Source organism: Poromitra crassiceps (genome assembly GCF_964638095.1).
Source record: "Poromitra crassiceps genome assembly, chromosome: 15".
Taxonomy (NCBI): Eukaryota; Metazoa; Chordata; class Actinopteri; order Beryciformes; family Melamphaidae; genus Poromitra; species Poromitra crassiceps.
In genome coordinates, this window is record NC_139634.1 from 44,513,294 (window position 1) to 44,536,147 (window position 22,854).

Sequence of the window (22,854 nt, forward strand, 5' to 3'; positions counted from 1 at the left end):
ATAGGCAAGAGATCTGATATAGAGAAGGAAAAGTAAGGGGCCCAGGACTGAGCCCTGGGGGACACCGGTGGTAAGAGGACAGGATCTGGAGAGGGACCCTCTCCATGAGACCTGGTATGAGCGGTTAGAGAGGTAAGAAGCAAACCAGGAGAGTGCAGAGCCTGAAATGCCGAGGTCGGACAGAGTGGAAAGAAGGATTTGGTGGTTGACTGTATCGAAGGCAGCAGACAGGTCAAGGAGGACAAGAACAGAAGAGAGGGATGAGGCCTTAGCAGTGTGAAGGGCCTCTGTGACAGCAAGAAGAGCTGTCTCAGTGGAGTGAGAAGCCTTGAAACCGGACTGCAGAGGGTCCAGGAGGTCATTTTGGGAGAGATAGAGAGAAAGTTGTTCGGACGCTGCTCGTTCGAGGGTTTTGGAAAGGAATGAGAGAAGAGAGACAGGTCTGTAGTTGTGAATAGCAGTAGGGTCAAGGGAGGGTTTCTTAAGCAGAGGCTTGACTCTTGCAGTCTTTAGAGCAGGGGGGACAAGACCAGAGGACAGAGAGGAGTTAATGAAGGTAGTGAGGAAGGGAGATATGTTAGGTGAGATGGTTTGGAGGAGAGAGGAAGGGATAGGATCGAGGGGGCAGTAAGTGGCTCGGTTTGAGCTGATGAGTTTAAGCACTTCATCAGGAGAGAGAGGAGAGAAGGAAGGAAATCCAGGGACAGGGGGCTGAGGAGCAGGATTGGAGTCGGGAGTGTTAGTGACAGTTTACTGGGATTGGATGCAGAGGACTGGATTTCAGAGATGAAGAAGGAGGTTTTTGCTTTAGAGACAGCATCAGTGAAGTTTGAGTGGATAAGGTGGTAGGAAGAGAGATCCTCAGGGAGATGTGATTTTCTCCATTTTCTCTCAGCTGACCGAAGCTCAGTTCGATAAGTTCGCAGAGATTCAGTCAGCCAAGGAGAAGGGGGAGAAGATCGGGCAGGCTTAGTGGTGAGTGGGCAAAGAGAATCAAGAGCAGAGGAGAGAGAGGAGAGAAGAGTAGTGGAAGCCTCGTCAGTGGACAGGAGAGCAAATTGCTCGGCAGGGGGAAGTAGGGAGAGGACGGTAGAAGAGAGGGAGTTGGGAGAGAGAGTTTTTAGGTTGCGTCGGGTGGTGGTAGAGTGGGGGGGAGATGGGTGGGAGGAGGGGAGGGGGATGGGAAGGGAGAAGGTGATAAAGTGGTGATCGGATACAGGAAGAGGGGTCACAGTGAGATTAGAGGTGGAGCAGGATCTCGTGAAGACCAGGTCAAGCACATTCCCTGCTTTGTGCGTAGGAGGAGATTGAGAGAGGTAAAGGTCAAAGGATGAGAAGAAGTTAAGGAAAGACGGAGATTGTAAGGTTACTGGCTGGATGTTGAAGTCTCCCAGAAGGATGAGTGGAGTACCATCCTCAGGAAAGATGGAGAGGAGGGTGTCCAGCTCGTCCAGAAAGTGACCAAGCGGACCAGGCGGGCGGTAGATTACCACAATGTTGAGCTTGATGGGTAGGGATACGGCAACTGCATGGGACTCAAAAGATGAGATAGACAGATGAGAGAGAGAGGTGACAGTGTAGGTCCATTTGGGAGAGATGAGGATACCAGTGCCACCTCCACGGCCAGAGGCTCTAGGGGTGTGCGAGAAGGAATATGCAGCAGTGAGGGCAGCAGGTGTAGCTGTGTTTTCAGGAATGATCCAGGTCTCTGTGAGAGCTAGAAAGTGGAGGGTTAGAGATAGAGCATGAGCTGAGATGGTCTCAGTTTTCTTAACAGCCGACTGACAGTTCCAGAGACCTCCGGCAATAGTAAAAGGACTGTTAGCGCGCTTAGGGTGGGAGAGATTACCAGGGTTACTACACCTGAAGCAGCCGTGTCTACGGCGTCTGTGGGCTGAGGTTACAACAGGGATGGGAAGAAAACACATAGTTAGGTAGAATAAGAGAGGTAGCAAAAAACCCTATTCTATGGCCTCCCTTCGAAGGACTCCCACAGAAAGACTCCCTTGTCTTTGTGCCCGAGTCTTCGTGCCCGAGGCTACGTGCCGCTTACCGCTGCCGCTGTAGACTGACAGTGTTCAGAAATACTGCTTCAGCAGGGCTATAAGCCACACCTCTCTAATCAGCGCCCGTCGTTCCCAGGTGATTGGGCTGCTGTCAGCTGAGAGCTATTAGTGTACATGTAGGCTACATGTAGACTATACTGTGATGCATTACATCTAGGCTACATGTAGACTATACTGTGATGCAGTACATGTAGTCTACATGTAGACTATACTGTGATGCAGTACATGTAGTCTACATGTAGACTATACTGTGATGCAGTACATGTAGGCTACATGTAGACTATACTGTGATGCAGTACATGTAGGCTACATGTAGACTATACTGTGATGCAGTACATGTAGTCTACATGTAGACTATACTGTGATGCAGTACATGTAGGCTACATGTAGACTATACTGTGATGCAGTACATGTAGGCTACATGTAGACTATACTGTGATGCAGTACATGTAGTCTACATGTAGACTATACTGTGATGCAGTACATGTAGGCTACATGTAGACTATACTGTGATGCAGTACATGTAGTCTACATGTAGACTACTGTGATGCAGTACATGTAGGCTACATGTAGACTATACTGTGATGCAGTACATGTAGTCTACATGTAGACTATACTGTGATGCAGTACATGTAGGCTACATGTAGACTATACTGTGATGCAGTACATGTAGGCTACATGTAGACTATACTGTGATGCAGTACATGTAGGCTACATGTAGACTATACTGTGATGCAGTACATGTAGGCTACATGTAGACTATTACTGTGATGCAGTACATGTAGGCTACATGTAGACTATACTGTGATGCAGTACATGTAGGCTACATGTAGACTATACTGTGATGCAGTACATGTAGGCTACATGTAGACTATACTGTGATGCAGTACATGTAGGCTACATTGTGATGCAGTACATGTAGGCTACATGTAGACTATTACTGTGATGCAGTACATGTAGGCTACATGTAGACTATACTGTGATGCAGTACATGTAGGCTACATGTAGACTATACTGTGATGCAGTACATGTAGTCTACATGTAAGCTATACTGTGATACAGTACATGTAGCCTTTTGTCCAGGTATTTGTAGCTGTCCACCCTCTCCACCTCCTCACCCCCGATGGAAACAGGGTTCAGCTCAGTCCTGGTCCTCCTAAAGTCCCTTGTTTTGGACACATTGACTGTAGGAGGAGGTGGTTCTCCCTGTACTCCGTCTCCTCTCCACCTCTGACACACCCACACAACTGCAGAGTCATCTGAAAATGTTTGCAGATGACAGGACTCTGAGTTGTATTGGAAGTCCGAGGGGTACAGGGTACTTGCTAATTGATAGACCCCCCTTTTTGATAGGCCCTAATAACATACATTGGCATATGATATTGATAGCTATATGAACACCGTGACATTATTCAATTTTATGCAAAGGGCAGAGACGTGTGTTCCACCTACATGTGGATTCACGTTAATGTTCAGGACTGACACCGACACGCGTGTGCGCACGCACACACACACAACTGCAGCTATAATATCTGCTTGTGTGTGAGTGGTCCACATTCACTTTATATTCCCTCAGTGTGTCAGCAGATGGCGCCAGCGGCATGGCAGTGAGGAGCTTCACACTGCTGTTTCCCTGTGTGTGTGTGTGTGTGTGTGTGTGTGTGTGTGTGTGTGTGTGTGTGTGTGTGTGTGTGTACGTGTGTGTGTGTGTGTGTGTGTGTGTGTTTGTATGTGTCTGTGTGTGTGTGTGTGTGTGTGTGTGTGTGTGTGTGTGTGTGTGTGTGTGTGTGTGTGGTATACATGCACACAAGGTGAATAGAGAGTGTGTTGCAGTGTTATGCTGAACCCACAAGTTTCATTTCGGCGTCCTTGTTAACAGACGATGCTCAAGGCACGCTCAACGTACGCTTAACGCACGCTCAAGCGATCGTTCAGGATGCACTCCTATTTTCCAAGCGTGACGCGTGAAACGTGAAGCTGCCAGGCATGAAGTCAATGGGAGTTGTGGGCGGGTTCAAGGCACACCGAGGAGGCGCTGAGAGGAAAAGAGAAGGCTTGTGTGACCAGTTAAGCTCAGCTCAGCTTGAGTCTGCCTCAAGCTTCAGTTCTGCTTATGTTAAGCGCCAGGTGTGGACAAAGGCTTAGAGACGGTTCTTATAGGCTTAACCACTGCAGAACCCCTTAGCACTGGTTAAGCCTATAAGAACCATTTCTGGTTCACTTTAGAACCTTCTTATGAGGAATAGCTCTGAGTGTTCAGAAGCTCGTTCCACACGTCAAACGTTTAAAACAAGATGCACCATGATAACTACAGTTACCATCATACACATTTTAATGAAAAAGTTTTACAAAAGTTTTTAATGCAAAGTTTACAAAAGATTAAGTACAAAGTGCTGTTCATTTGATATACCGAAAAAACACAACTTTGTATAAAAAGTAAAAACACAAACCAATCAATAACTTACCGCACTTTGACAGAGACAGCATATATTTTAAAACCACAGATTATTCGACCTCTCTTCTACCAACTATAGAGAGCCGCAGTAACGAGTCCGGAAATCATCGATGCTAACAGCCCTGGTTCAACACAGTTTTCGCCTATGGGAGTTTTGAATGGGTTTTTGGCGCGATGCTTCTAATAAGCTCTCTGGGCAACGCTGGCTTAATCAAACGCGAACCAGATGGTAGTAACATCATCTTCACACATGAAGACCACTTTTATGAGTTTTGAAGCTTTTATGTGCCGTTAAAAGGGTGGCTAGCTAGCAAACGGCTAAATGAGACTACACTTTTGAGTCGATGGGGATATATACGTCAATAACGTCACCACTTCAAAGGGCGAACATGGAAATTCTCTTTCCCTCACCTGGTTCAGCCCCGTTCAGCCCGGGGTAATCAGTGGACACATCAACAACAGTCCAGGTTGAGTGCTGACGTGACGTGGAAGCCTATGCGACAGTGTGTAGTTCTGGATTAGCTTAGCTCTAGCATTTTACTTCTAGGGCTCGCATTTACGCTACAAAACTCATGAAAGTGGTCCTCATGTGTGAAGATTATCCGACGGAACTCTGGTTCGCGTTTGATTAATCTTGCGTTGCCCAGAGACCTTATTTGAAGCATCGCGGCAAAAACCCATTCAAAAATCCCATAGACAGAAACAGTGTTGAACCAGGAAGTTCGGGACTTCCGCATTCAGCCTACAAAAATACGTCATCCCTGCGGCTCTCTATTAAGCAAAGGTGTTAAGGTCTTTGCACACACAGTCCGATTGTTTTCGTATGCGTGTTTTTTAATCCGTCATCTGAAAACACAGACGGGTCCCAGCTCGCAAAAATCTATTGACTGATGCGAAAAACGCAGAAAATCGAACCTCGTCCGAAAACTTAAATGACGGACGTAATTGTCGGACTCGGTGTGTCAATGATGATTGACACAAATGAGGTCGTATTCTTTCTTCTTTTCGTGCGTCAATTTCGGACGAAAATACGGACTTGGTGTGCAAAAGCCTTTACTCTCTGATTCATAATTCTTCTTGCATGTGCTTTGTTACTTTCATGTTGTCGTTTTGTTTGTTGTTTTTTCAACAAAGCTCTTTAGAAACTGCAGTAGTAAAAAACTAATTGTGTAAATGGCAGTGCATGCCGGTGGAGGCTGAACAGGAAGTGTGGACAGAGCTGGTCTATTGTGAACAGAGCGTCACACAGTCCTCTGCAGGAAGACAGTTCACGCTGTTGTTGTTTTGTCTTGAAGAAACACGAAGAGACAAAGAGACGTTTCCCCGGCTGAAGGCCAAACAAGCAGACGTGCTAACAGACATGCTAACAGATGTGCTAACGTGCCTGCTACGTTCCTCCTATCCAAACACAGCAGAGCAGTCCAAACAGGAATGACTCAGTTCCTGCTTACTGTATGTGAGACACTACCGTCTCCAGGTGAGGGATGCTGAGTCATTCAGAGGCATTTCAAAGCTGCTCTGTGCATCATTTGAACAACAAAACATCATTGTCAAGTGTACAGACAGATATATACTTGCTGGTGTCATGTTTACCGTGTTCACATTGTGAACAAAGATTAACCAAACTAAGCAAGAGTAACTCTACTTACTTCCTCGTTTGCCGCCATGAGGCCTCATGGCAAACGAGGAAGTAACTTTGGTTATACTCTGTTAGTTCGGTTACTCTTTGTTTGTTTCAGGCGCTGTGTAGTCTCTTAGAACAGACGAGTTGGCTTCCGCAATTTTCAAATGCTTCCGCCATACCGTCTGTACTTCGTGGGGGAGAATCATGCACCAACCGGAATGGGAAGCAGAAAGGCGGGTCTTCCGCTCATTAGTCCAATCAGAAAGCAGAAAGGCGGGTCTTCCGCTCATTAGTCCAATCAGAATCCAATATGCCGCATTTGCGGAACTCGGGGCTTGTCGTGATTGGTCGGATTCCGTCGAACTTCCTTCCGGTCTGATGGTTTTTTCCCCAACTTCCTTGTGCATGTTCTGGGGGTGTAACGTACAGACTGTGTATAGCTGCATTCGCCGGATATAGATGAGACAGTCTGTTTTAAGAGACTAGGCGCTGTGTGAAATCACTGCGCCTGGTGGCCATGTTTGGAAAGTAGTTTCCGACTATCAATTTATCTTCAAAAAAGACAGTTTCTCTGCATTTTGGATTAACATTTCATCTCATGGTCAGTACACGAGTCTCAACATGTACATAGAGGTTTTAGGCGCTGTTAGAATGTGTGTTTTTGGTGACTTGAACAACATTTGCGAAGCTGACTAACTGAAATAAAAGCACTCACAAATTTTTGGTACAAGTTTAGCAATCAAAATCGTATGTTTTTTGCTAGGCATAAAGCCTTGATATTCCGCGCCAAACACCTCGCTAACTCAGTTTACCAAGCAACACTTGGAGAACCGACTAATACCTGGAACAAGCATAACCATCCCGCCGGCTTCTCATGCAATGGAAATGTTGTTTACTGTTCCAGTAAATAGGATGAACCTTGGATACGAGCCGGTATGGTACAGGGAAGTTAGTCCGCTCAGCTCATAGAAGCTAAGATAGCGGGTTGAATAACGTTACTTTACAACGTGATTAGACTTGAGCCGGACTACGTGTGCATTATATGGTTTTAATGCACACCTGCCGGCCAATCAGAAACGAGTATTCACGCAGATCATGGTATAACCTGAGTTAACTTCCAGGGCCGAAGCCTAGCTTAACTTAATTTCCAGGGCCGAAGTCTCACTTAACTTATCTTCCAGGGCCGAAGTCTCACTTAACTTCCGGACCAACTACCCACTTAACTAAGCCAGTAGACAGGGACACCACCTATAGACGGGATGCTGTTGCATTTCTCACCATACAATTTGCTACTTGCTACAACTTGCTAACATCTCTGCTACTTTTCCCTTCCACTCCGATCCATTCACACACCACTCTCTCTCTCTCTCTCTCTCTCTCTCTCTCTCTCTCTCTCTCTCTCTCTCTCTCTCTCTCCCTCCCTCTCTCTCTCTCTCTCTCTCTTTCTCCCTCTCTCTCTCTCCCTCTCTCTCTATCTCTCTCTCTCTCCCTCTCTCTCTCTCTCCCTCTCCCTCTCTCTCTCTCTCTCTCTCGCTCTCTCTCTCTCTCTCTCGCTCTCTCTCTCTCTCCCTCTCTCTCTCTCCCTCTCTCTCGCTCTCTCTCTCTCTCTCTCTCCCTTCAAGACATACTCACTATGCACACAAAAACTCTCCACCGCCCTGTTCTCTTAAAGGGGCTATGCTGCGCCTATACGAGCAATCAGCGTGAGGTCACGAGGCCGCAAAACTATCCGAAACCACGGCAGTGGACTGGTTGGTGGCGGATGCTGATTGGTCCGAACCACTGGTGGTTTTGATTCAAACCAATAGATTGGAGCATGGCAAGATGGATTTGTCTTGTGATCATGATCTCATGATCACATGATCTCATGATCCAGCTGCCTCGCAAAGTTAGTAACAAATGCTCATAAACCGTTTAAATGTGGGAAAATGAAAAATCAGCTTTGTCAGTCCCTTCCTATTCCAATGCACATGATCAGTTCCAGATTGCTTGGCAAACCCATTGAGGAGGAAAATGGATGCAGGCAGAAGGACAGTTTTCCTCATTTTCTAGAATAATTGATATCATTTGATGACTCTGAAGATGTTGAGTTGAAATGTCGGCTGTGAGGAACATGTGGGTGTGAACTTCTGTAAGTGTCCAGGTAAAATAGCTTTGTTTACCTTATTTACCTTTATTTACCATTAACCAATGAGAGCCTGGTAGAGGCGACTGGTTTCCTCTTATGTGTGTGGCACAGTGAGTGTTTTCCCAAATGAAGCACATGAAAATGTTGAAAATGACAAACCGATTGGTAGCGGTGTTATGCACAGTATAGTAGTCACTTGAACCACTCACAAGTATTTTGCATGTTATCACTTAATGTCTTCTGCTTCACAAACAATTCAGAACCCAATGAACCCATGAGTTCTGTAACTGAACGGCGCCACAGTCTGTGATGCAGATGTTGTTTGAACCATCTGAACTCAATAAGAACTTGATAAGAACTCAGTCTTTTCCAGTGTTCGCTGAATGGCAGTTTCACCTATTGATAATGTCCTGAAGGTTGAATCAGACCGGACCTCTTTTCGGTGTTCCCGGCGTTCCTTGCTGCGTTGGTTCCATCGGGTGTGGCAGCAGCGTCCAGGCCCAGGGAGCGGCGGTACGCCGCTGACAGCCGGTACAGCACCTCCGGGTGCTGGGCCTCGGCCTTCTGTGTCATCAGCATCTCAAACAGCGTGCTGACTTCCGACAGCAGAGTGCCACCCAGTGGGCCGTCCCTCTCTGGCGTTTTACCTGAGAGTAGGAAGAAGAGAGAGGTCTCACTCTGCTTCTATTTGTAGGAAACACAAACAGACCAGAGTCTGTAAATTGGTGTTAAAGTAGTGAGACACAGTATGATCTTCGGCATAAAACATCTATAATTTCTGTCCTGTATGGGCTACTTGTTGTTAGTTGTCAGAAAAGCAGTAAAGTACAGATACCTGAAAATCCTACTTAAGTATACAGTAACTAAGTATTTGTACTTAGTTACTTCCCATCTCTGAGGCAGGATATTGACGGCACTATTTTCACTTCTACTTAAAAAAAAAATCAGGAAATTAACAGCATTTTGTTCCTTCTCCACATGGGATCATCTTTTAAAACAGAGATGATCTTTGTTTTACCAAAGGTGGAGAAGGAGGATGCAGAGTCGAGTCCATCCCGGGGGCACAGCTCAGCATCGGGGGACGGTGGGCCGTTGGGGACAAAAAGATTCTCATGGTAATCGCCAGCGAGGGGGAGGGAGAGTCTGGCCATCCACGCCGGGTCGACCACCTCTGAGAAGACATCATCTGCAGGGAGAGAAACAGGGAGAGAAACAGAGAGAGAGAGAGATTATGATGTTAGAATTGCATTCTAAAATGTATGTATTTATTTATTTATTTATGTATTTAGAGTGTTTTGCTGATGTAAAATTCAATAACTTTATATATTGATGTACTGTATGTATTTGAGGGACAATGCACATTAATGAACATTACTGTAAATGCGCCAGTGTTAGCCAGATGGCAAATTTTTCAACTGCTGTCCCTTAGAACAAAGACATAGATGTCTTTGATGGTGGGAGGAAACCCACACAAACACGGAGAGACCATGTAAACTCCACACAGAAAGGACCTGGGATGGACCAGGGTTTGAACCCGGGAACTTCTTGCTGTGCGGCAGCAGCCCTAACCACTGAGCCACCGTGCCATCCTATAACTACGTTTCCATAGCACGACCTAAACCTGTAACCTTGTGAGGCAACTGGATTAACCCAAGATCATGAGATCACGGTCACACGACAAATCCATATTGCCACACTCCAATCTATTGGTTTGGATCAGAACCACCAGTGGTTCTATTGGTTTGGATCAGAACCACCAGTGGTTCACACCAATCAGCGTCCTATGAGGAAGCTACGGGCTTCGGTGCGACACCAGCGAGAGTGAGCCCGTGATAGACAGATGATTCACCCAATCACATGCCAACAATTTTTTTTAAGTGCAGCCTACCCTTTGAAACTGTTTTGAGAGCGACTCATTCCCAGGTGGTTATGTGAAAACAAATCATCTGGCAGTGTCTGGTTACTAAAGGTGATTCTTCTTTCCTGTTTAGTGTATATATATATATATATATATACATGTTGGAAAACAATTAATTAAATTAATTTATGAATCAAATTAGAAAATCCACACTAACCCTAACCCAAATTCCTGAATATTCCCTGATTTCCCCTTAGAATTTATGAACTTCCCTGTTTTTTTCCCTGTCAGAGTTCTTTGATATTCCAGACTGCCAGACCTCGATGCCTGGCAGCGCTGACAGATTAAAGATGGTTCAGTCCGACGAGACGAAACACCAAGAAGAGTTTTTTTTATCTGCCTGGCTGTCGACAGGCACTTCCTGCCCTCCAAGTGGTCGGACGCTAAACATCCAAAGAAACCGCTTCCGCCCCGACGCCTTCTTCAGCCTCACATTCCAGGCATTCTGCGATGTTCAGTAAACAGCGGTTTTCATAGACGTTTCATTAAAATCCTTATACAGTCAAATGAGTTTGACTTGACAAACCAAACAATTCAGGTATTCAGAATCAGGAGACACCATAGAACATTTCACTCAGACCAGAACGAAAGAGAAAAACGTATGTTGGTGGTTATTTGTTTGTTCTGTGGTCTCTGGTGATTGTGAATATAGCTGAATCGCTTTGTAGTAAAGTAGTAATGAACTTTCACTTTATGAAACGTCAAATGGAAATATGAATGGGGAATGAAATCAAATCCCTTAACTCCCGGCCATGCCAAACCTGGAAGAGGGTGTGACTTTGGCACTCTATAGAGTGATAGTGAATAGAAAGCAGGATGTCTTCAGTATTTCTGTGTTCAGTTCCTCAAATGAAACGTCTCCATCTTCTCTGCTCACACACTCATGAAACCTTCTCTGCTCACACACTCATGAAACCTTCTCTGCTCACACACTCATGAAACATCTTCTCTGCTCACACACTCATGAAACCTGTGGCCTGGAAGAGCTTCACTCTGCCTGTGGTCTCTTTCATCTAATCACACCCAGATGCAGGGTTTTACTTTAAACACACACGTGCGCGCACACACATGCACAAGTGTGTGCGAGCACACACGTGCACACACACACACACACACGCATACACACAGTGTGTGGGCGGAGTTTCTGCAGGCAGAGAAAGGGAGCATTCCATGAAGAAAACAGAAGGTAAACACTGCCCGTGTGCTTATTATATTACAGAGATTATATACGATAAAAAGTGGGTTGATTATCAGTTAAAGCCATCCTTTAATATCTTGATAGAGAAAAATATTTTTGCTTCTGTTTTCAAACAGGCGCTGGTTAAAGAAACCTAACCTGATCCTTCTGTTCTTAACCATTTTAGGGCCCTTTCTAAACTTCTATTTTTAGATGGATAGCTAAGCTTTAGAGAAAGTTTTCGACCCAGCTTTTAGCTTTGATGTATCATAATAGCATATTTGAGAAATGTCAGTTTGTAGCTTTGTAGCTAAGGTCACCAATCACCTCCTGTTAGCAGCTGACAGGGTTAGATTACAGTCAGTCAGACATTAATATTATCATCTTCACAAAGGACCAAGTGTGTATGTGTGTGTGTGTTTGAGAGAGACACAAACACACACACACACACAGACACATCATAGCCTATAAGATGCAGTTACAGGGAAGAAATAACTCAGAGAGAGATATGTGGTGTCGGTGGCTGAGCATGCACGCACACGCACACACACATACACACACACACACACACACACACACACACAGCAATCACACACACACACACACACACACACACCTGTCACACTCCTCTGGTATGAGTTACACTGATGATAGAGCCTGCAGGGTATAGAGGTGAGTCAAGCATGACACACACACACACACACACACACACACACACAGTGTGTGTAACAGTACATACTCCCCCACTCTACTTGTGTGTGTGTCTCTCTCGCTCCCTCTGTCACTCTCTCTCTCTTTCTTGTCTCTCTCTCCTTTGTCTCTCCAGTCATAAATTCAAGCTTGTTCTCCCATCAGGCGGTAAATCCCCCTCACTCGCCCTGGGCTCCGACCACTACAATACCAGGAAGGAGCTGTTTACCACACACGCACACGCACACGCACACACACACGCACACGCACACACACACACACACCATCTACTGTAAACTGTATGGCTGGCAGGGGTGTCCAAACCTTTTTCGAATGGGGGCCAGATTAGATCATGTGAAAATATTTGGGGGCCAGCTGCTTCTCACATCATATCGTCGCTGTTGTGCCAGGACCTCGAATGTGCCTTTTTTCACTTTTTACTTTTTGTCATCAATCAGTGCCATTGACCCTTCACGTCTCTGTGTGGTTTTTAACAAATGCAACCAATGGAAAAGCATTAAAATGATCTTGTGAGTAAATCTCGTAACGCCATTCGCCCTCAATCTGTCAGTCAAACCTCAAAATTCGTCCCCTACCTCCGTCTGTACCCCCCCACGCAGGACAATAAACCCGGAAAAGTCACACGGCAGACGTGCTGTGTATTTCTCATATCGTTTTGACTAATCCTGGCTTCCTCTGACGTTAATATATCAATCAAATGTTTTCCAGTTATTCCTAGGCTGCAAACTTGTTTTAACATGCAAATCGGAGTGTTTTCTGACGAGAATAAAGTAACGTTAACGCTACGTTATGTCAGACTATTCTCACCCCATGTGAAAGCCCCCGCCTCGGCCATGAGAGGCGAGGGGCAATGCTGCTGCTGCTGCGCGCGCCCCCGCGGCCTGGAGCTTGGGGCTCGTGCATGAGCATGCGACTCTCTCCCGCTTGACTGGCCGGGAGAAAGTGCTTCCAAGTCGGACTGATAATATAAACATCATCATTTGAGTTTATCCAGGTAAGATATTAATAAAGTAATGACACATTCAGCGGGAAACTAACTATAATTAAGACGTGCCAACTTTGACAACGTTTGGTTCAGTATTTTAAGAGCAAACAGGTTTTTTTAACTTCCTGAAAAGTTGCTGTTTTGGAAATTCGAGGTCCTGGAACGACAGCGACGATATGTACTCTAAGTATTTTGTTTACCATCTGCAAACATTCATTCTGTCTGCATTATTCCTACTTGGTGCTCGACTACAAACTGTATGAGAGTCGTTAGGTGACCGGAGGGGGCAATGAACTTGCTTGATTAACCAATACTGTGTGGAGGGCCACACAATATAGTGTATTTTGAGAGACAAGCCGTGGGCCCCTTAAAATAAAATAGTGTCAAAATCTTTGTGTGTGCGTGTGTGTATGTGTGTGTGTGTGTGTGTGCGTGCATGTGTGTGTGTGCATGTGCATGTGTGCTGGTACCAGTGTGGTTGAGCAGGTTGTTAAGCCCCTCCTCCAGCTGAGGGTCTGGGTCCCAGTCCGTGTCTCCAGCCTCGCTCTCACCGTGTCCGCTATCTTTGGTGCTCTGCCAGTCGGGACAGTCCTGGCCTCCATATCTGCACACACACACACACACACACACACACACACACACACACACACACACACACACACACACACACACACACACACACACAGATGTCAAATGGAGGGACACCTTACATGAAAGATTTTATATCACGATTATAGTGACCAAAATTATCACGGCTATCAGTATTATCGTGATATATTGTGCTGAAAATGTTTATAATATTACGTCCATATACAATCTTTGCTCCAGAAAAGCACTGCAGCGAGTGTTTTTACTCTGGTGCTGGACCAGCGCTCCGCTCCCACCAGGGTCACAAGATGGAAAAGTCAGAACAGTCACTCAATCAGTCAGTCAGTCAGTCAGTCAGTCAGTCATCGTGGACGTGTAGTGAGTTTAATGTGGAAATGGCCGTAGCTTGGGATAGGAAGGTGCTAAAGACTCAGCATTTGAGGGTGGGTAGGATTAATGGGTGGTGTTGGGGGGCACAGGGGGGAGGTGCTAGAGTGTGTGTGTGTGTGTGTGTGTGTGTGTGTGTGTGTGTGTGTGTGTGTGTGATGAGAACGTGTCGGTGCAGCAGAGTGTTGAAGTGATGTCAGGTCTAATCTCATCACCATGGCAACGCCGTAGCTGCTGCTTCCTGTCAGAGACTGAATCACTGAGATAGAGCAGCTACAACATGCCTTCACACACACACACACACACACACACACACACACAGAAACATGCACACACATTTGCGTGCATGCACACACACACACACACACACACACAGAAACATGCACACGCATTTGCGTGCATGCACACACATACACACACACACACAGAAACATGCACACACATTTGCGTCCATGCACACACACACACACACACACACAGAAACATGCACACACATTTGCGTGCATGCATACACACATTGTCATGATACATCTTGAGGCAGGAGGTCATAGTCATGACATCAGGCTGAGAGGACGTCTATGTAGAACATGACATTTTACCACTTATTTTCAGTATTTATTATGGGTTTGCTGTATATTGATAAATGCTTGCAGATCTAGGATGCTAGGTGTAGGGGGCGCTGCAGGGACAGACTGACATGTCACATGTGGGGTGAAGGGTTCAGCTGTTCTGTATAGCTTCCGGGTCACAGCGGAGTCAGGAGAAAAGAGAGAGGGAAGATGGCCGGCCGGCTCGTGCGACACCTCGACACCTCGGAACGTTTGGAACACACGTGGAACTGTTGCTTCCAAAGGAACAACTGACCGTGTGTGTGTAAACCATTTCAGACGGAAGCCCGTCTTTATTGTCACACGAACACTACAACACATGCATGCGGCCACTACACACACTCATGCTGACGGTGGCCGGTGAAATATGTCCTCTGCATTTGACCCATCCAGGCTTGTCCTTTCCTCCAGGGGGCAGGCCAGGAGCAGTGGTCGCTATTTCTTTCCAGCGCCCGGGGACCATCATTGGACCAACTTCAGATGTTGTCGTCACTGGTCGGATGACGATCTTCTGCATGTTTTTAGTGGGGGGTTATGTACGGAGGAGCCCCCTGGGGGGTACGGGGAGAACATGCAAACTCCACACAGAGAGAAAGGCCGTTACGACGAGATAACCCACCTGGGCAGTAGGCACTGAAGATATGGGGGGGAACACAACCACAGCGCCCACAGCGTCCCAGGCGAGAATCGAACTCAGGACCTTAGCTGTGAGGCAACAGCGCTACCGACTGCGCCACTGTAATGGCGTGCAAAGCTACATGAGACTCTGACAGCATTTGATGGATAACTCTGGAGGCAATAACAACTTCAACACACCATCATCACGTTTGGGGAATGGATTTCCCAAACCGTTATGAACTATAAATCCAACACAAGGAAATCTGAGCTGGGAAGAAGTTGGAGGACACGAGTTCTAGGTAATATATTTATATATATTAAACAGTTGCTAGACAATAGAGAGCCAAAGTAAAACATCACTTCCTGCTTTCTCTCTGTACCACCGCTGAAGAAATATGAATGGCGGTGTATGGAGAATAACGTTACTTTTCTGATCCCGTTTGAATTGTGCCACGGGGTGCCAACGTTAATTTTGTCAATTTAAAACATAACTTTGTATAAAAACTACATAGCTCGTGGAAGCTCGTGGCATGTCGCTGGTCTTCAGCTTTGCCGGTAGAGAAAGTGACGTTACTTAGGCGACAGTACATGTATAGTCTTTCTGATTTATAACTTCTAGTAGTTTGGCGACAAACTGCGACTTTCTTGACATGCAAAGTTATGTTTTAAATTGACAAAATTAGCGTTGGCACCCCGTGGCACAATTCAAACGGGATCAGAAAAGTAACCTTATTCTCCGTCCACCGTCATTCATATTTTTTCAGCGGCTGGTACAGGGAGAAAAGCAGGAAGTGACGTTTCACTTTGCCTCTATATATTTATGAGCCAGGTTTATCTCTGGGATTCCATAATGATTGGCTGTATGTTAGGGCCGTTTTGTAACACACAGAAACAGACACACACACGCGCATGCACGCACGCACACGCACACACACACACGCATGCACACGCACACAAGTTATGAGACACACTTCCAGTGGCCTTAATGTTTTCAGTCTCTTTCCTGTTTGTCACATGGAGTCCTGTTCTGGAGGTCTGGAGGTTAGAGAGTTGCTTCTCCTGCTCTGTTATTTTACTCTCATTAGGGTTAGCTTTGTAAAAAGGTACCCTATGAAAGGTACCCCCCCCCCCCCAAAAGAAATCAAATAAAACAATAAAACTGCGATTGTGTTTTAGTTTGGACGGACGGAAACAGAGACTTTTGACAACGATGATGAAGGCACCCGGCCACGACAGGAACCTCCAGCCACCCAGCAGAGCTAAGTTACTAAGTAGCCTACAGACAACAATGAAACTCAGGCGAAATGAGTGAGACACGTGTTTCTTGACACATAGGCTAGTAAAACTTTGATTGCAACTATTGTTTCAACGTAAATTTGATGAGAGAGAGATAGAGAAAGACCTATCTTCCTGTTTACACCGGCACGTGCATGCCCAGTGGTACTGTATGGTCATGTGATGTGGTCACGCTCGTGTGGGTAGGGGGTTAAGTTAAGGGTAAGGGTTAAGTTAAGGGTGGATGCAGGCTCAGTCTCACCACAGCAGAAACAATCAGAGGAAGAGGAAAAGATAAATCACAACAGATTCTTCCTCCAGCCGTCTGTCTCAAAGCAGTCTGTGTTAAATAGAGGGGAATGCCACCATCTTAAACCGTGTTGTGCATGAACGTGCTAAAAGAGCGCCGTTCAGTGAACAAGCTCATGGTGAATGGGTGAACTGAGCACAGCCGTTTGTAAATACATGAACGTACAGTGAGCGTCGTTAACTCCCACAGCGCTCTTATCGTTGCTTTCTCACTCTTTTCTGCCCGAGATAATTGCACATTGTGCCGTCACTGCCGTGTGGTCATTTACATACGACAACAACAACAAAACGATCAGTTTGCCACTGCAAGCGGGGCTCAGACACACACACACGCACACACACACGCACGCATGCACGCGCACACACACGCACGCACGCACGCACGCACGCACGCACGCACGCACACACACACACACACACACACACACACACACACACACACACACACACACACACACACACACACACACACACACACACACACAGCATGTGGACTTGAACAGTAACAGTTACCCAGATTAGAAAAACGGAAAATATTGCAATTTACTTTAATAAAGGTATTCAAATCCTTACCTTTGGAGATTTATTTTTATTTAAACGAATTAAACTGCAAACCTTGTATCAAAATAAGATTACATATGCAGTCAAACTGTGGCTGTAAAGCAATAATAGGGTTAACGTTACAATAAGAGTTTTATTTTGAAAGCCCTGAATTGGAGACCTATTTTACATTCTGGCTGACTTGACGCTCGTGCACTAAATGTTGATGTCAATGTCTCTGTCTCAGTTTTCAGAACAAAACTCCACAGCCCCGTGAGAGAGGAGAGCCAATAGACTACTTGCACAACTCCACTACTTCCTGAAATGGGCATCTTGGTTTCCTGTCCTACACTATTGGATGAACTGATTAATGTCAGGTGTGCCTGATCACTGTTGTTGTGACTGCAGCAGTCAGGCACACCTGACATTAATCAGTTCATCCAATAGTGTAGGACAGGAAACCAAGATGCCCTACTCATTTCAGGAAGTAGTGGAGTTGTGCAAGTAGTCTATTAACACATTCACTGCCAGCCGTTTTTTTTTTACTGTAGGTAGGTTCTGCCAGAGGGTTTTTTTGAGGATTCTGGCTCATCTTTCAAGACCCGAGGATTCTTTTCTGCTAAGATTTTGTGAACACACAATATCTCAAAAGAACTAATAGAATGTGTGCTTTCTCTGTCTAAAAGAGTTAGTTTGTAGAGTTAGTAGTTATGTAAGCATTAGCAGTTGAATACAGCATGGTTTCAGCGTCTGAAAAATTATTTTGAGATAAACGGCTTTTTGTGAAATTCGATAGAACAGTCACTTTAACCATTCATTTTTGGCATCAGTAAGACGTCAGACATCTAAACAATAGTTTTGAACAGTAATTTCCTCCATAACAGCAGGAAACACCCCTCTCATTCAAACTCCTCCCTCCGTGTGTGTTCTTCTTGGCTGCAGCGGGCGTGTCACAAGCTCGTTTCTGCTGCTGCTGTAACCTCGCGTCACCAGGCTCACTGCTTCTGCTGCTGCTGCCTGTCTGCTGGCGGCCGCTGTGCAAGTCTGGATCGGCTCGCTCGTTTCTTGTGGTTTGTGTTGAGAGCTTTGATGAAGCTTTTGCGATTCTGGTCTTATTTATGCTGCGTGTTTCAAAGTGTGTTCCACCCGTAATCTATTATGCAAATTTGCAATCCCGCACCGCCAGCAATCAGCGCGAAAACGAAAGCGTTTTCCCCCATCCATTTTCATGAGAATGGCTTCCTCACACATGCTTTTTGCTTGCCTTCCTCTAGTCTGGGAGAGCACTGTCGCCACTTAGTGGGTCGGTGGAATGGGTTGTACATGTTCGGTGGCTCCAATAATTATATAAGAGATGTAAAAGGGTTAGATGCACATCCCACGGTCAAAAAAATAATAATAATTTTTTTGACGTAAAAACACGTCATTGGCAGTCAACCGTTGGATTTAGTTTGACGTAAAAACACGTCATTGGCAGTGAACGTGTTAACCTGAACAAACCATGACTTTGTTAAAAAAACAAAAAACAAAAAGTGAATTATTTATTTTTGGGACTGTGAACTTAGTTCAAAATTCTGAATTGTGAACTATGAACGTGAACTAGTTCATTTGAACCTGTGTGAGCTGAACTTTGAACTCGCTCTTGTGAAGCGCGAACTGGCACAACACTGATTTTAAAGAGTAATAGCAGTGTATTTAAATGAGGTTTCTCCTCACCATCACGGCCCAGGTCATGTCTGGACTCTGGTGTCCAGACATGACCTGTGTCAGAAGCCCTGCTGACAAGCTGTTGCTATAACACATCATGTTGAACGGCATGTGTATTGCAGTCTTATTGCGTTTAAGTTGAACTATTTCCTGTTCTTCATCAGTGCTCATTCTGGTGGCTGAAGAGCAGCTTTTGATACGACTGAAATGATGATGCGGTTAAAGTCATGTTGACCAAAGCAATGGAGCCTGATAACTTCAACCTGCAGGAGAACATGGAGCCTGATGACTTCAACCTGCAGGATAACAGCTACAAAGTTGATGTCACCGATGCCTCAGGCAATGAATGGGGGCACTAGCGATATAGGAGTGAGTTGTCACATCAAAGTGAAGTTTATATTCCCACGCTGCAAACAGCTACAGTGTAGCAATACATCATCATTTAAAATGTATCTGTGCAAGAAGAACTCACAAAAAAGATTCTACAAATTCACTTCTCCACTTTCTGCCTGCAGGAAAAAGAGGTGAGTTGAACTGAGTTCATGTTACTCTGAAGTGTCCTGGGGCAAGAAGAACAGGTGAGCTGTTGAAAGGGGGCGGGGGATCCGCCTTGAAGCCTGGCTGATCAGAAGCAGCCTGGTTTGATTGGGGGGGGGGGGGGCGGGGGATCCCCCTTGAAGCCTGGCTGATCAGAAGCAGCCTGGTTCAATCAAGGGGGGGGGGGGGGGGGGAACCGGGGGGGGGGGGTAGAAGCAGCCAACTGGCTGTAAAACAAAGCAGCAATAATCTGCAGGGGAGATCAGAGGGAGAGAGCGCAACATCTTTTTTTAGTCACAACATTCCTGAGGTTAGAGACCAAGTGGGAAACGCATGGCAGCCAACTGTTTGACTGATGTTTCCTACAGTAATAATGATTTATTGATATATACATGTATAGCCTACTGAGCTGTTGTGATTACCCTACACAGTACTATTGTTTTATTGGGGGGGGGGGGATATATATATATTATACAACTTAAAAGAATTGCAGATTTAAAAAATAAATTGACTTTTTGTTTTTAAATTTTGGTCCGACTGAAATGCTCATGGTCTCTCGTGATTCCAAATATAGCTGAATAGCTTGGTTTGACCAAGTAAAACTATTTTTTATAAGCATTTTACGAAAATGTATAAGAATGGCGGACGAATGGCTCTGGTGCATATGCCTAAACCGGAAGTGGGAGTGACTTTGGCTCTCTATATGCAGCATGACGCTGATAGACATTACAACTGTAATAATGATAGTAAAGGAATACAACTTTCAAGTCAACATGATGGTTTAAAATAATGTAATGTCTCATGGTCAGCAGCACCAGTGGCATGGCATCTCTAGCCTCTTCTTCATATCAGAGTGTTCAGAGTGTGTTCCACTCCTTTAAACTACAGGAAGAAACTAAACGCCTTCAGCTTTTCTGAATGAGCCAGTTGCTTTGGCTTTATTGTGGTTTCACTGTTTTTACCACAACTGTGGGTCGACCCAATTCCTCTTAATTGCTTCCACGTTTCCCTCACTTGCATCTGTCCTTGTGTTTCCCTCCCACCAAGGAAACCATGCGAGGACAGAGGAAACAAGGACACCATGCGAGGACAGAGGAAACAAGGACACCATGCGAGGACAGAGGAAACAAGGAAACCACGCGAGGACAGAGGAAACAAGGACACCATGCGAGGACAGAGGAAACAAGGACACCATGCGAGGACAGAGGAAACAAGGACACCATGCGAGGACAGAGGAAACAAGGACACCATGCAGGGGATCTAGAGACATATCATGGGACGGCATGGAGATTTTAAGGGGTGGCCTGTATTGGCTATAGTGGCAGCAAGGATAGAGGAGCTATCAGATAAGAGAAATGTGACGGACTTCTGTGCTTCTTTACTGCAGAATCAGAAGAGGAGAGGAGGGGAACTGACCTGCTGTTGCCATGGCGATGAGAGTATTTGTTCCCGCGGAAGTTGGGCCTGGGCTGCAGCTGACCCTGACGGAGGAGCGAGAGGAGCTGAGAGATCTGCTGTGAGGAGGAAGAGGAAGAGTAGAGAGGGCTTAGTACTTAGTACAGTGCAGTACACAACACAGGAAACAGATACAAGACACTATCTCACGGCAGAGATGGTGAAAGTAAACACATCCTAAATAGAAGCAGTTACTTAATATGTAAAAAGAAATACTGGTAAAAGTAGAAGTACTGATTCAACTTGTTTACTCAAGTCAAAGTAAAAAGGTACAGGCTCTGAAATGTAACAAAGTATCAAAGTAAAAAATCTATATATATATATATATATATATTTCTACCAGCTGTTTCTGTGAAAAGCTAAGTGAAACTCACGTCATATTAAAGACAATTAAACTTCAAAGATCCCCTCCAAACATGTTTTATATAGTCTACTTTGATTAATAATTTGTGTTATGGCTTTTCCACAAACAACGGTGCACACAATGCGTGAAAGCTGGGGGAGCGCGAGACGCGAGAGACAAACGTTACATTACGTTTTTGTCTGTCGTGCATTAAAAGTAAAGTAACTATAGCCTGTTTTGAAAATGTAAAGAGCAGAAAGTATACAGATATTTGTGTAGTAAGTAAAGTACATGATAGCTAGCCTACCTGAAAGTCCTACGTAAGTATATGGACTTAGGTACTTCCCATCTCTGTAAACCGCTAATCGTTTCATCCCTAATCATGTCAGTTTGTTTGTGCCGTCTACTGTATGTTTCAGTGAGAGGAGGCTTTTTCACAGCAGCCATTTTGTGTCTAAGAGGAAGGGTAAACACAGGTGCAACCAACGCATTCATGAAGCCCCAGCACTGAAACACAGGTGCAACCAACGCATTCATGAAGCCCCAGCACTGAAACACAGGTGCAACCAACACATTCATGAAGCCCCAGCACTGAAACACAGGTGCAACCAACACATTCATGAAGCCCCAGCACTGAAACACAGGTGCAACCAACACATTCATGAAGCCCCAGCACTGAAACACAGGTGCAACCAACACATTCATGAAGCCCCAGCACTGAAACACAGGTGCAACCAACACATTCATGAAGCCCCAACACTGAAACACAGGTGCAACCAACACATTCATGAAGCCCCAGCACTGAAACACAGGTGCAACCAACACATTCATGAAGCCCCAGCACTGAAACACAGGTGCAACCAACACATTCATGAAGCCTCAGCACTGAAACACAGGTGCAACCAACACATTCATGAAGCCTCAGCACTGAAACACAGGTGCAACCAACACATTCATGAAGCCCCAGCACTGAAACACAGGTGCAACCAACTCATTCATGAAGCCCCAGCACTGAAACACAGGTGCAACCAACACATTCATGAAGCCCCAACACTGAAACACAGGTGCAACCAACACATTCATGAAGCCCCAGCACTGAAACACAGGTGCAACCAACACATTCATGAAGCCCCAGCACTGAAACACAGGTGCAACCAACACATTCATGAAGCCTCAGCACTGAAACACAGGTGCAACCAACACATTCATGAAGCCTCAGCACTGAAACACAGGTGCAACCAACACATTCATGAAGCCCCAGCACTGAAACACAGGTGCAACCAACTCATTCATGAAGCCCCAGCACTGAAACACAGGTGCAACCAACACATTCATGAAGCCCCAGCACTGAAACACAGGTGCAACCAACACATTCATGAAGCCTCAGCACTGAAACACAGGTGCAACCAACTCATTCATGAAG

General features: G+C 45.5%; 1 protein-coding gene across 1 annotated transcript in view; it reads right to left on the reverse strand.

The window, feature by feature from the left end:
• Positions 1 to 8,669: 8,669 nt before the first annotated feature.
• The window catches only part of pcdh12 (protocadherin 12), a gene marked incomplete at both ends in the record, with an annotated part of 21,570 nt that continues 7,385 nt past the window's right edge, over positions 8,670 to 22,854 (reverse strand). Inside the window, 4 exons of the mRNA XM_083651406.1 lie at positions 8,670 to 8,920; positions 9,292 to 9,459; positions 13,535 to 13,668; positions 21,050 to 21,147. Of these exons, the coding sequence (XP_083507532.1) occupies positions 8,670 to 8,920; positions 9,292 to 9,459; positions 13,535 to 13,668; positions 21,050 to 21,147 (651 nt within the window). The remainder of the gene's footprint in view (positions 8,921 to 9,291; positions 9,460 to 13,534; positions 13,669 to 21,049; positions 21,148 to 22,854) is intronic.